At 45.3% G+C, this 12115-nt stretch overlaps 2 protein-coding genes across 4 annotated transcripts in view; one reads left to right on the top strand and one right to left on the bottom strand.

The window, feature by feature from the left end:
• Positions 1 to 12115, bottom strand: part of NLRP7 (NLR family pyrin domain containing 7) — a 61876-nt gene that overhangs the window by 16037 nt on the left and 33724 nt on the right. Inside the window, exon 7 of one of the 3 annotated variants that reach the window (XR_003430926.1) lies at positions 1528 to 1639. Coding sequence is in view for 2 of the 3 variants with exons in the window: in XM_027097318.1 (XP_026953119.1) it covers positions 1660 to 1756 (97 nt within the window). In the remaining variant the exon portion in view is untranslated. Of the gene's footprint in view, positions 1 to 826; positions 1757 to 12115 lie in introns of those variants that run through there. The other 2 variants (XM_027097319.1, XM_027097318.1) reach the window with 2 other exon arrangements.
• On the top strand, positions 4784 to 12094 carry NCR1 (natural cytotoxicity triggering receptor 1). Its single transcript, XM_027097329.1, has 7 exons — positions 4784 to 5243; positions 5326 to 5412; positions 5536 to 5820; positions 8124 to 8402; positions 8658 to 8705; positions 10205 to 10252; positions 10380 to 12094. Exons 1-7 carry the CDS (start codon positions 5210 to 5212, stop codon positions 10589 to 10591), a joined length of 993 nt encoding a protein of 330 aa, XP_026953130.1. The 5' UTR covers positions 4784 to 5209; the 3' UTR covers positions 10592 to 12094.

The following is a 12115-nucleotide window of genomic DNA, read 5'->3' as shown; positions in this document are numbered from 1 at the left end:
AGAGACACTGTGTCTGGCCAGCATAACTCTCCCTCACTACAGTAATAACAAATTCGGCTTTGCCTTCTTATTTCAGACATTGAGTAGCGAGTGCGTTAGCCTTCGGCAGTTTATGTATTAGACTGATTTAAGTTAAGGTCTTTGCTTAAGGGCAAGGTGTATGGCGGCTTATAATCCATGACTTTAAAAATTTAAATTTTTAAATTTTTTAAAAATTTTTATTGGAGTATAGTTGCTTTACAATGTTGTGCTAGTTTCTGCTGTACAGCAAAGGGAATCAGCTATACATATACATATATCCACTCTTTTTTAGATTATTTTCCGTATACATGACTTTCAGTTCTATGTTAGGCATTATGCTGGTCGTTTCATTTATATGAACATACTGTAACGCCGTGAATTTTAATTTAATCAATTTTAATTCAATCAATCATGTGACAGTCATGTCACACGAGCAAACAGAGGCTCAGGAATGGTATGATTTGGATAATGATATGAAGATGTGGACACAGAGTTTCAGTCTGGGAAGATGAAAAATTCTAGAGCTGGATAGTGGTGATGATTACATGATGATGTACATGTCCTAGTTGCCACTGAACTGTACACTTAAAAGTGGTAAAGGCGGGCTTCCCTCGTGGCGCAGTGGTTGAGAGTCTGCCTGCCGATGCAGGGGACACGGGTTCGTGCCCCGGTCCGGGAAGATCCCACATGCCACGGAGCGGCTGGGCCCGTGAGCCATGGCCGCTGAGCCTGCGCGTCCGGAGCCTGTGCTCTGCAACGGGAGAGGCCACAACAGTGAGAGGCCCAGGTACCGCAAAACAAAAAAAAATGGTAAAGGTGATAAATTTCATGTATGTGGAGCTTTTTACCATAATAAAAAAAAACTTTTAAAAATGGTTAAAATGGTAAATTTTGTGTTATGTATGTTTTGCCACAATTTTTAAAAAGTTCTTTGTGGTCTATAGAAACTGAAAGTAGATTAGTGGTTGCCCAAAGCTGGGAGAGTGAGGGGGTATTGGACAGTGAGTGCTAGTGGGTATTGGAGGGGTTTTTTTTTTTGGGGGGGGGGTGATTAAAAAGTTCTGAAATTAGATTATGGTGATGGTTGAGCAACTCTCAATATAATAAAAACCACTGAATTCTACACTTTAAATGGTAAATTGTATAGTATGTATATTATATCTCAATTAAGTTGAGTTTCTTCAACTATCAAAAATGATTAAATTATTAGTAACACCCTCAGTGGCTGAGTCATGACTTGAAATCCATCATCTCCAACAGGGCTTACAGTGTGCATACGGGGATAGTCCTAGGAGCACAGGTGTGAGCTTAAGGTGAAAACTGGGGCTGGACTAAATAGATACAGAGAAGTACCTGAGAAACCAGAGGCAAACGTAGGGAGAATGGATGGCATGACTGCCCTTAGTATGTGGTGTCCAGGGAAGACACTCCAGGTTCAGAGCATATTCCCCTAAGATGATCACCCAACCCCTCTAATGAGCTGGATAAAACATGGCATTTATTTACCTTATTTGTGTTTCAGTTCCTTATCTGGAAATGGTGGAGTAAATGCTGTCAACTTCATCGGGTTATCATGAGAATTCAATGAATGAATGATGCCAGCCACTCAGAACAGTGCCTACACATAGGAAATGTTTTTCAAGTCTGGTTACCAGAAACCTTGCCTCTCAAGATGATTTTATCTTCAGATCTTTGCACACTGCTGGAATAAACTGTTCCACTCTGAGTTGGTGAGCTCCATAGCGAAAAATAGAGGAGGAAAGTATCATTACTATTATGTGATGCGGGGGTAGCACTCGCCCCCATTTCCATACCAACTTCAAGAATTACTATGAGAGTGTGTCATTGACCAAAAAATAGACAAATAGATCAACAGAATGGAATAGATAGCTCAGAAATAGACCCATATAAATACAGTCAACTGATTTTTCACAAAGGAACAAGAGCAATACAGTGGAGCAAAGAGACTCTCTTCAACAAACGGGGCTGGAACACCCGGACATCCACACGCAAAAACATGAATCTAGACAGACCTTACACCCTTCACAAAAGCGAACTCAAAATGGATCACAGGCCTCAATGTAAAACGAAAACTACAAAACTCTTAGAAAAAAACATAGACAATCTTGGGTTTTGTGATGCCTTTTTAGATACAACACCAAAGACATGATCCATGAGAGGAAAAATCGATAAGCTGGGATTGATTAAAATTTAAAAATGCTACTCTGTGATAGACAGTATCAAGAGACATGAAAAGCCACAGACTGGAAGAAAACATCTGTGAAAAAATGAAATTCGACCCTTTTTTACACCACACATAAAAGTTAACTTAAAATGGATTAAAGACTTAAACATAGGGACTTCCCTGGTGGCGCAGTGGTTAAGAATCCGCCTGCCAATGCAGGGGACACAGCTCCAAGCCCTGGTTGGGGAAGATCCCACATGCCGCGGAGCAACTAAGCACGTGGGCCACAACTACTGAGCCTGCGTGCCACAACTACTGAAGCCCATGTGTCTAGAGCCCGTGCTCCTCAACAAGAGAAGCCACTGCAATGAGAAGCCCGCGCACCACAATGAAGAGCAGCCCCCGCTCGCCACAACTAGAGAAAGCCCTCATGCAGTAACGAAGACCCAACGCAGCCAAAATATATATATATAAATAAATTTACTTTTTTAAAAAAAGACTTAAACATAAAACCCCAAACACTAACACTCCCAGTAGAAAACATAAGAAAAAATGTACCGTAACATTGATCTTGTCAATAATTTTTTTGGATATGACACCAAAAGCACAGGCAACAAAAGCAAAAATACACAAGTGGGACTACATAAAACTAAGAAGATTCTGCACAGCAAAGGAAACCATCCACAGTGGGACACCACCAGCCCCAGGATCCCTGGGGTCCCACAAGAAGCCACCCTGGAACCTGGGCCTGCCCACCAGTGGGTAAGCAGCCACCATGAGAGGCAGGGCCTGACAGTCAGACAGGCGAGGGTCCACACCACCTACCAGTGCACCACAGATACAGGGAAGATGGCACACAGATGGCCAACAGGCGTGTGAAAAGATGCTCAACATCTCTAATTATCAGAGAGGTGCAAATCAAAACAACACTGAGATATCCCCTCACACCTGTCAGAATGGCCACCATCAAAAAGTCTACAAATAATAAATGCTGGAGAGGGTGGGGAGAAAAGGGAACCCTCCTACACTGTTGGTGGGAATGTAAATTGGTGTAGGCACTATGGAGAACAGTATGGAGGATCCTCAAAAAATTAAAAATAAAACTACCATATGATCCAGCAATTCCGCACCTGGGTATACATCCGGAACAAATGAAAGCACTGATTCAGAAACATACATGCATCCTAATGTCCATAGCAACACTGTTTACAATAGTCAGGACACAGAAGCAACCCCAGTGTCCATCAACAGACGACTGGATTAAGAAGATGTGATATAGGGGCTTCCCTGGTGGCGCAGTGGTTGAGAGTCCGCCTGCTGATGCAGGGGACACGGGTTCGTGCCCCGGTCTGGGAGGATGCCACATGCCGCAGAGCGGCTGGACCCGTGAGCCATGGCCGCTGAGCTTGCGCGTCTGGAGCTTGTGCTCCGCAACGGGAGGGGCCGCAGCAGTGAGAGGCCCGCATACGGCAAAAAAAAAAAAAAAAAGAAGATGTGATATATGTGATAGATACACACGCGCACACACACACGCACACACACGCACACACACAGTGGAATATTACTCAGCCATAAAATAGAATGAAATTCTACCATTGGCAGCAACATAGATGAACCTAGAGAATATTATGCTTAGTGAAGTAAGTCAGACAGAGAAAGACAAATACTATATGCTATCACTTATATGTAGACTCTAAAAAATAATACAAATGAATGTATATGCAAAACAGAAACAGACTCACAGACATAGAGAACAAACTAGTGGTTACCAAACGGAAGAGGGAAGGGGGTCCGGAAAAATATAGGGTATGGGATTAAGAGATACAAACTAATACGTATAAAATAGATAAGCAACAAGAATACACTATATAGCACAGGGAATTATAGCCATTATCTTGTAATAATTTACAATGGAGGATAATCTGCAAAAATAGTGAATCACTGTGCTGTCCACCTGGAACAAATCCAATACTGTTGATCAACTATACTTCAATTAAGTAATTAATTAATTTAAAATTATTTAGACCCTTAAAAAAAGAACAGTGGACACATTTTGCATTTAAAATATATTAAGTACTTAATATATTAATATTATACTACTTAATATTAATACTTAATATTCTAATATTTAAGTACTTAATATTTTAAAGTACCTAATATTTTAATATTTAATTTCTGCTTTATAACACAATATTTTAATATTAAGTACTTAATATTTTAAAATTTAATTTCTGCTTTATAAAAGACTAAAGGAATGTCATTATGTAACAAATAAAATATATTTTTGCTTAAAAATATTATTTATTGAAACATTGTAACAAATCTTTGAAGAAGGTAGTGTTATCATTCTATTCTGATGAAACCAGTTAACATCCAAGCATATGAATGTACACAGGGGAGCCAAAGTTAAAAACACCTTTTTTTTTTTTCTTTTTTTTGCGGTACACGGGCCTCTCACTGCTGTGGCCTCTCCCGTTGCGGAGCACAGGCTCTGGACGCGCAGGCTCAGCGGCCATGGCTCACGGGCCCAGCCGCTCCGCGGCATGTGGGATCTTCCCGGACCGGGGCACGAACCCGCGTCCCCTGCATCGGCGGCGGACTCCCAACCACTGCGCCACCAGGGAAGCCCAAACACCTATTTTTTTTTAATGATTCGAAGGCTTTTGCTCTGCACACTACCCTATGCCTTCCCTGGGCATAATGTCCATATTTCAAAATTTAGAAGTTGACCCCGAAATGAGTTTCAGTTCGAGCAGACAACTATCAGAGGTTCTGGTTAGAAACCACATATATGATCAGCTGTGTCATGGGGACCATTTCCTCTCCTTATACCCGATGGCCAGAGGTGGGGGGAGATCTTTGAATCTTCTCATAAAAAAGTCAGTGTGAAAGTCCCGTGGTGATTGGCGCTGGGCTTCACTCACCACATCCTGTGCCTCTCCCTGGCCTGCTGGACTCAAGTCTCCCCCCAGCTCTCCACATTAGCCAGGCACAATCTGAGCTATGCCTTCTGCACTTGCTGCCCTTCTCTTTCTTGGTGAGTTCTTGCACGGAAGAGAGATGGAATTCAGGGGTCTCGTGTGGATGGGGCGACGTATCTCATGATTCCTGTTTTCCAGGGCTGTCTCTGAGCCAGGGGACCAGCACCCAGAAGCGTGAGTCCTTCCTTCAAAGCCCCAGCGTCTGGTTTGAGACTAAGTACCCACGTGAGAACAACTGGAAGAGGGCAGGGGCTCTGGCTTGCTAGGAGGGCTTGAGACCAGCAGCTGGGTGGAAAGGAGGGTGAGCAGGGCCTTTATCTGGAACTCCAGCCTCTGATTCCTTTCCAGAGACTCTCTCGAAACCTGTCATCTGGGTCAAACCCAGTTTCATGATTCCAGAAGGAAAACTGGCCATCATCTGGTGTCAAGGAACTCACGAGGCCGCTGAGTACCAACTGCACTTTGAGGGAGGCCTTTCTGCCTTCAAGAGACCGAAGTCACCTGGAATGTCGAACAGAGTCAAGTTCCCCATCCCGTCCATGACCTCACAGACTGCAGGGCAGTACAGGTGCTTCTATCGAAGTGGGGAGCTCTGGTCAGAGCCCAGTGACCCTCTGGATCTGGTGGTAACAGGTAACTGTCCCACTGCATAGCTGTAGAGTCAACGCCTCAGCCTGACTCCCGGGCAGGGTCATCCCTTGTTCATCTCCTTTGCTCTCTTCCAAGCCTCACTCAGATACTAGTATTTGTCTCGAGGGTAATGTTGAGGGTTGATTATTTCCTACAGGGATTATCTTTAGAGAATTGTCTCTATGTCCCAGAAGCAGATCTGTCTTAGGTTCTTCAGAAAAGAGGCTCTGAGATGGATATTCGTGCACAGAGGGGATTACTGTGGAGTGTCCTCAAACATCGCACCTGTGATGAGTGAGGGGGACAGGCTGGGCAGAAGGGGAAGTTGGACTGTGATGCAGCTTCCCCTGAGACCTCGGCCGAGCAGATGTGGGACTCTGGACCTGGGTGGCCTTTCAGAATAGTATTGAAATGAGGCTGGAAGCTCCGTACCCCCCACTGTATCAAACAGTGATTGGCTGGGAACCACTCTTAGGGAGATTGCAGACAAATACCCTTGCTTTTGTGGTTCTTGTATTCTAGCAGAAGACAGACCATGAGTCAAAGTCAGGAAATTCAAATCAATTATATAGCATGTGAGGGCGAAACGGAGGTATGGAAAAAAGACAAAGTAAATGGGGTTAAGGTGACTGGCTGGCCAGGTAAGCTTGGGTCAGATAGTTCCCTTCAGTTGAGGGATATGGTTCTCAAACTTTAGTAGATATCAGAATCACCTGTAGGGCTTGCAGACGCACAGATGACTTCAGTGAGACCATGTTCATGGAAGCATTATTCATAATAGCCAAAAGGTGGAAACATCCTTTGCCTATCAGTGAATGAACGGATGGAGAAAATGTGGTCCATCCATACAACTGAGTATCATTCAGCCTTAAAAAGGAAGGAAATTCTAACACATGATACAACATGGACGAACTTGAGGGCGTTATATTGAGTGAAATAAGCCAGTCCTCAAAGGATCAATAAGTGTACATTTCCATTTACATGGGGTACTTAAAATACTCAGATTCAGAGGCAGAAATGAGAATGGTGGTTAGCAGGGGCTGGGGGAAGGGAGAGTGAAGAGTTAGTGTTTAATGGGTACAGACTTTCAGTTATGCAAGATGAAAAGCGTTCCGGAGACTAATGGTGATAATGGTTGTACAACGATGTGGATGTACTTAATACCACAGAACTGTACAATTAAAAATACTTAAGATGGGGCTTCCCTGGTGGCGCAGTGGTTGAGGGTCCGCCTGCCGATGCAGGGGACAAGGGCTCGTGCCCCGGTCCGGGAAGATCCCACATGCCGGGGAGCGGCTGGGCCCGTGAGCCATGGCCGCTGAGCCTGCGCGTCCGGAGCCTGTGCTCCGCAACGGGAGAGGCCACAGCAGTGAGAGGCCCACATACCACACACACAAAAAAAAATACTTAAGATGGTAGATTTATGTATATTTTATTACGACTAAAAGTGATAATGATGTTTTAAAACACAGATGGCTGCTCTCCTAAGTTTCTGAGGCAGTAGGTCTGGGGTAGAGCTTGGCAATTTGCATTTCTAACAAGGTTCCCGATGGTGCGGAGGTTGCTGGTCCCAAGGACCAAACGCTGAGGACCAATGATGTAGGGTGATTCCCAGACAGTCATCTTTTTAAAATTAATTTCTATTGAGGTATAGTTGCTTTACAATGTTGTGTTAGTTTCTGCTGTACAGCAAAGTGAATCAGCTATACGTATACATATATCCCCTTTTCTGGATTTCCTCCCCATTTAGGCCACCGCAGAGCATCGACTAGAGTCCCCTGTGCTCTACAGTGTAGGTTCTCATTAGTTATCTATTTTATACATAGTATCAATAGTGTATAGATGTCGATCCCAATCTCCCAATTCCTCCCAGCCACCCTTGGTATCCATACATTTGTTCTCTACAGCTGTGCCTCTATTTCTGCTTTGCAAGTAAGTTCATCTGTATCATTAGAAAGAGATTCATCTTAACACTCCTGGAAGCTAGGGGAGCAACTGTCTCAGTCGTGAAGGGAGAGATCAGAGAGGGTATGTCCATGACCGAGACAAACCTAGGAAACAGAAGAAGAGACCAAGATTCTGGGGAGCGATATCCTGGTCCTAAGGAGAAGAGGGATGGGGGATATAGGAAGCAGGATAAAGATGCTCTTTACCGGGACTTCCCTGGTGGTCCAGTGGTTAAGACTCCGCCACTTCCAATGCAGTGGGCGTGGGTTCAATCCCTGGTCGGGGAACTAAGATCCCACATGCCGCCTGGTCAAAAAAAAAAGTTATGTTCTTTACCTACCAGCCACCTTCTCTCGCAGGACTGTATGACACACCCACCCTCTCCGTTCAACCCAGACCTGAGGTGATCTCAGGAGAGGAAGTGACCTTCCGTTGCCGCCTAGAAACAGCAACAAGCACCTTCTTTCTGCTCAAGGAGGGAAGATCCAGCCGCCCACAGCGCAGATACGGGAACATCCAGGCGGAGTTCCCCATGGGCCCTGTGAGCACAGCTCACAGAGGCACGTACAGATGTTTTGGCTCCTATAACACACATGCATGGTCTTTCCCCAGTGAGCCTGTGAAGCTCCTGGTCAAAGGTGAGGACGCCCCCCAGTTTTACCCCGTGTCCTTTCTGGATCCCTAACTGACCCCCCAAATAATGATGAGAGAGGCAGCAAAGAGGCAGGCGGGAAGACGCACAGGGGGTACTTTTCACCAATGCCCTCATCCACGTTGATCTCCCAGAGGCCCATTTGATAGCTCATGAGGAATATCACCAGAGGGGGGGCGGAGTGTAGAGAATAAGTGGAAAGACCAGATCCCTTGATTTTTCTCCTTGTCTCCATTGCCAGGAGATGCCGGGGACACCACCTTTGCGCCCACAGAGCACACCTCTTCTGGTGAGTAACACGGACTTCTAAACTTGGGGAAGGACTCAAAGCCTCCCAGTGACACTAAAACCCTGGCATTCGTTCCCGATATCCCTTGAGCGTAGAGCGCATGCCATGAACTACAGTTCTATCGGTCAACCAGAGACCTAGCTTGTGTGGCACTCGTACTCCAGCGGGAGAAGGCAGACCATGAATCTAAGTCAGGATACATCAATCGATGACACAGCACACAAGGAGGAAATGACGAGGTGGAAAAGGACAATGTAGAACGAATGGCATTACGGTGATGGGGAGGAGGGCAGGTGGCAGCGTTGAACAGAGTTGCCCACGCTGGCCTCACAGAGAAGGAGGCTTCAAGCAAAGAGCTGAGGGACTTCCCTGGCGGTCCAGGGGTTAAGACTTCGCCTTCCAATGCAGGGATGTGGGTTCGATCCCTGGCCGGGGAGCTAAGATCCCACCTGCCTCGAGGCCAAAAAACCAAAACATAAAACAGAAGCAATACTGTAACAAATTCAATAATGACAAAGGAAGGAAGGAAGGAAGGGAGGGAGGGAGGGAGGGAGGGAGGAAGGAGAAAGAAAGAAAGAAAGGGAAGGAAGGAAGGAAGAAAGAAAGAAAAGAGCTGAAAGAGTTGAGGGCATGAGTCCTTAGGCCTATGCGCTAAGGCAGAAAGATGGGCAGGGTGATAAAAGAACAGCCAGGAGCCCAGTGGACTGGAAATGATGTCAGAGGGGGGATGGCAGGGGTGTGGTGGGCTGAGGCAGCTCACTGAGGACCTTGAAGAAGTTTGGTTAAGACTGAATGACGTACAGTGGAGGATTCCTGGACTGAATGTCAATATTATGACATAGTGTGAGTGTTTCGTGTTTGGTAATTGCAATCATTGTTGCTTTTGTGGTGGTCATCCATTTCCAATGCCTGGTGTCAGTTTATTTATCTCTTGTAAAAATAAAATACAGTGTGTGTGTGAAAAAAAAAAAAGAATGCCATATATATAGAATCATAAAAAAAAAAAAAAAAAAGACTGAATGACGTGACCAGTGGGACAAAGAAGAAAGGATGGCGGTTGACTTAATGAGGAAACGGAGGCTCACACAGAAGATACGCCTGGAGATACACGCTTATGAGTCCTAGAGCTGAATTCTTCCTCTGGTCTGTCTTTTGTTTTCTTTTGTTTTGTTTTTAATTAATTTTTATCGGACCATAGTTGCCTTACAATGTTGCGTTAGCGTCTACTGCACAGCAAAATGAATCAGCCATACGTATACATATATCCCCTCCACTGAGGACACGACAGTGCGTTAAGTAGAGCTCCCTGTGCTATACAGTATGTCTTTGCCCTCTTCCACTCCACCTGCCAGATGAAGCCACTGGGACCTGGAGTGCGAGGGGTGGGCCTAGAGAAGCTATAGAACATCACGGAGTATAACCAAGGGTAGGAGAGCCTGCGATGGAAGAGGCCACATCATCTCTTTTCCTCACGTCTCCTCTTTCCTCATCCTCTGCAGACCACTGGGACGCCTACATGTTAACCACAGAGACCCAATTCCAGGAAGGTAAGCCAGCAGTGGGGGCTGGAGGCGCTAAAGGACATAAGATCGGGAAAGGAAAGAGGAAGAGAGATGGGGTGAAGCGGTCTTGGTAGGTTCCTGTGAGCCATCACTCTTGTTCTTCTGACCCCAGATCCTGTCCTCTGGGATCACAATGCCCAGAATCTCCTTCGGATTGGCCTAGTTTTCCTGGTCCTGGTGGCCCTCGTGTGGCTCCCAGTTGAAGACTGGCTTCACAGGAAGAAGCTTCAAGAGAGAGCCAGCAGGGCTTCAAGTCAGGAATGCAGAAGGTTCAGAGCACAAAGCCCTGGAGAAATGACTGAGAGATGCAGTGGCCACAGGTAAAGCTGCAAGCTGACCCTGACCTTGGGCTGTGGGAGCTCCGAGTTGAGCCCATGGAGGAGAGAGTCATCGCAGAAAACGAAGGGAGAACTGCACGGAGTTTGGCAGAGGGTTGGGGATGAAAGCGCTACATTTCTTCTGTAGGCAAAACCCATTGTCTCTTCTAGGTTCTAAGTACTGTTGCACTTGCTTCCTGCGAACCAAACTTTTAACCACTCTGGTCTTTCCTGAAAACATCTTTAACGGCATGGCCGTGGGAGTATCTCCTCCCTACTTTTGTCCTTATCCCTATTTCTTCTTTGCTGTCTCTTGCACATGTCATTCAAAATATTTAACCACCAGTACAGAATAGGTGCACTTATCAGACAGAACCAGAGCCGGAGAGGCAACAACCAGTCAATGGAGATGCAGGCTTATAAACAAACAGCACATCTATACCAAGGTGTCCTGGCTGGATGGCAGCCATGCCCCAGTTCCCTCTATCCTATGCCCTTGCAGGATTTCTTCTTCTCCACTTCTTTATCCACACCTTGCCTTGTTCTTTGGGTCTCCTAGTAGATATCATCTCCTCCAAGATGATTTCCCAAATCCTCCAGCTTGACTTAAGATACTACTTCCATAGTCCCAAAGCACCTGTAATTCTCTACAACAGCATTTGAACCCTAATACTGCCTACGTATCCATTTTCCTGTATCGACTGTGAACTCATGTGAATTAAATTTATGTCAGGTGTAATGGCTGTGTTCGTAGTTCCCACTACTCAGAGTTCTTGGGAAATGTATGTTGAACAAATGGATGTATAAATGGGGTCAGAGTGCCACTTGAACTTGAGACTCCTATGCGTGGTCCTTGAAATGTTGTCTGGGCATCACAAACGCTCTCCTTTTTGAGAGTTTCGACTTGGTCAACCCACTAATATACCCATTATGTGGTATATATTGTGACACCTTACACAGGTCAAATTCGTTCTTAAAGCTGCATTTTCTGTTAAATATCAGCGAATATTAATTCCAACCTCAAAGGGATAACGTGAAGATCTGGAGATCAAGAATATCCAGAAACCAGCATAAGCTCTGACATGTGTACGTTACTCAATGCACGATGACCATTATTATTCCTGATACTAAGGGCAATTAAAACTCATACCAAGTATTACCTCATTACTAGTGGCCCCAATACTGAATTTTCTCCTTTCTGGTCTTCACCTACCAGGTGTTATAAGGTCCAAGACTTTCTAGCTAATCCCCATTTATAGTCTTCATCTCAAGATGAGATGGACTTGCTTGGGGTGGGTTCAGGACATTCCAACCTTTCCATATTCTAGTTTATGGCAAGAAACCTAGAGTCTCAAGGAAAAAATGGGTCAGGGAGAAATATGTTAGGGGTCAAGATATAAAGGCAGGGCTTGACCTGGGCAAAGGAGGCTCCTAGAGGGGACGGAGGGGTCTTTACCACCATGGCCCTATGCTGTCCTTGGCAGTCCAGGTTAAAATCTTCCAAAACTGGTCAATGCCAGATGGTCAAGTA

Source organism: Aethalodelphis obliquidens, unplaced genomic scaffold (assembly GCF_003676395.1).
Source record: "Aethalodelphis obliquidens isolate GAN/ISIS:26980383/991018 unplaced genomic scaffold, ASM367639v1 scaffold113, whole genome shotgun sequence".
Taxonomy (NCBI): Eukaryota; Metazoa; Chordata; class Mammalia; order Artiodactyla; family Delphinidae; genus Aethalodelphis; species Aethalodelphis obliquidens.
The sequence above is the reverse complement of the archived record's forward strand: the minus strand, read 5'-3'. Positions and strand labels throughout refer to the sequence as shown.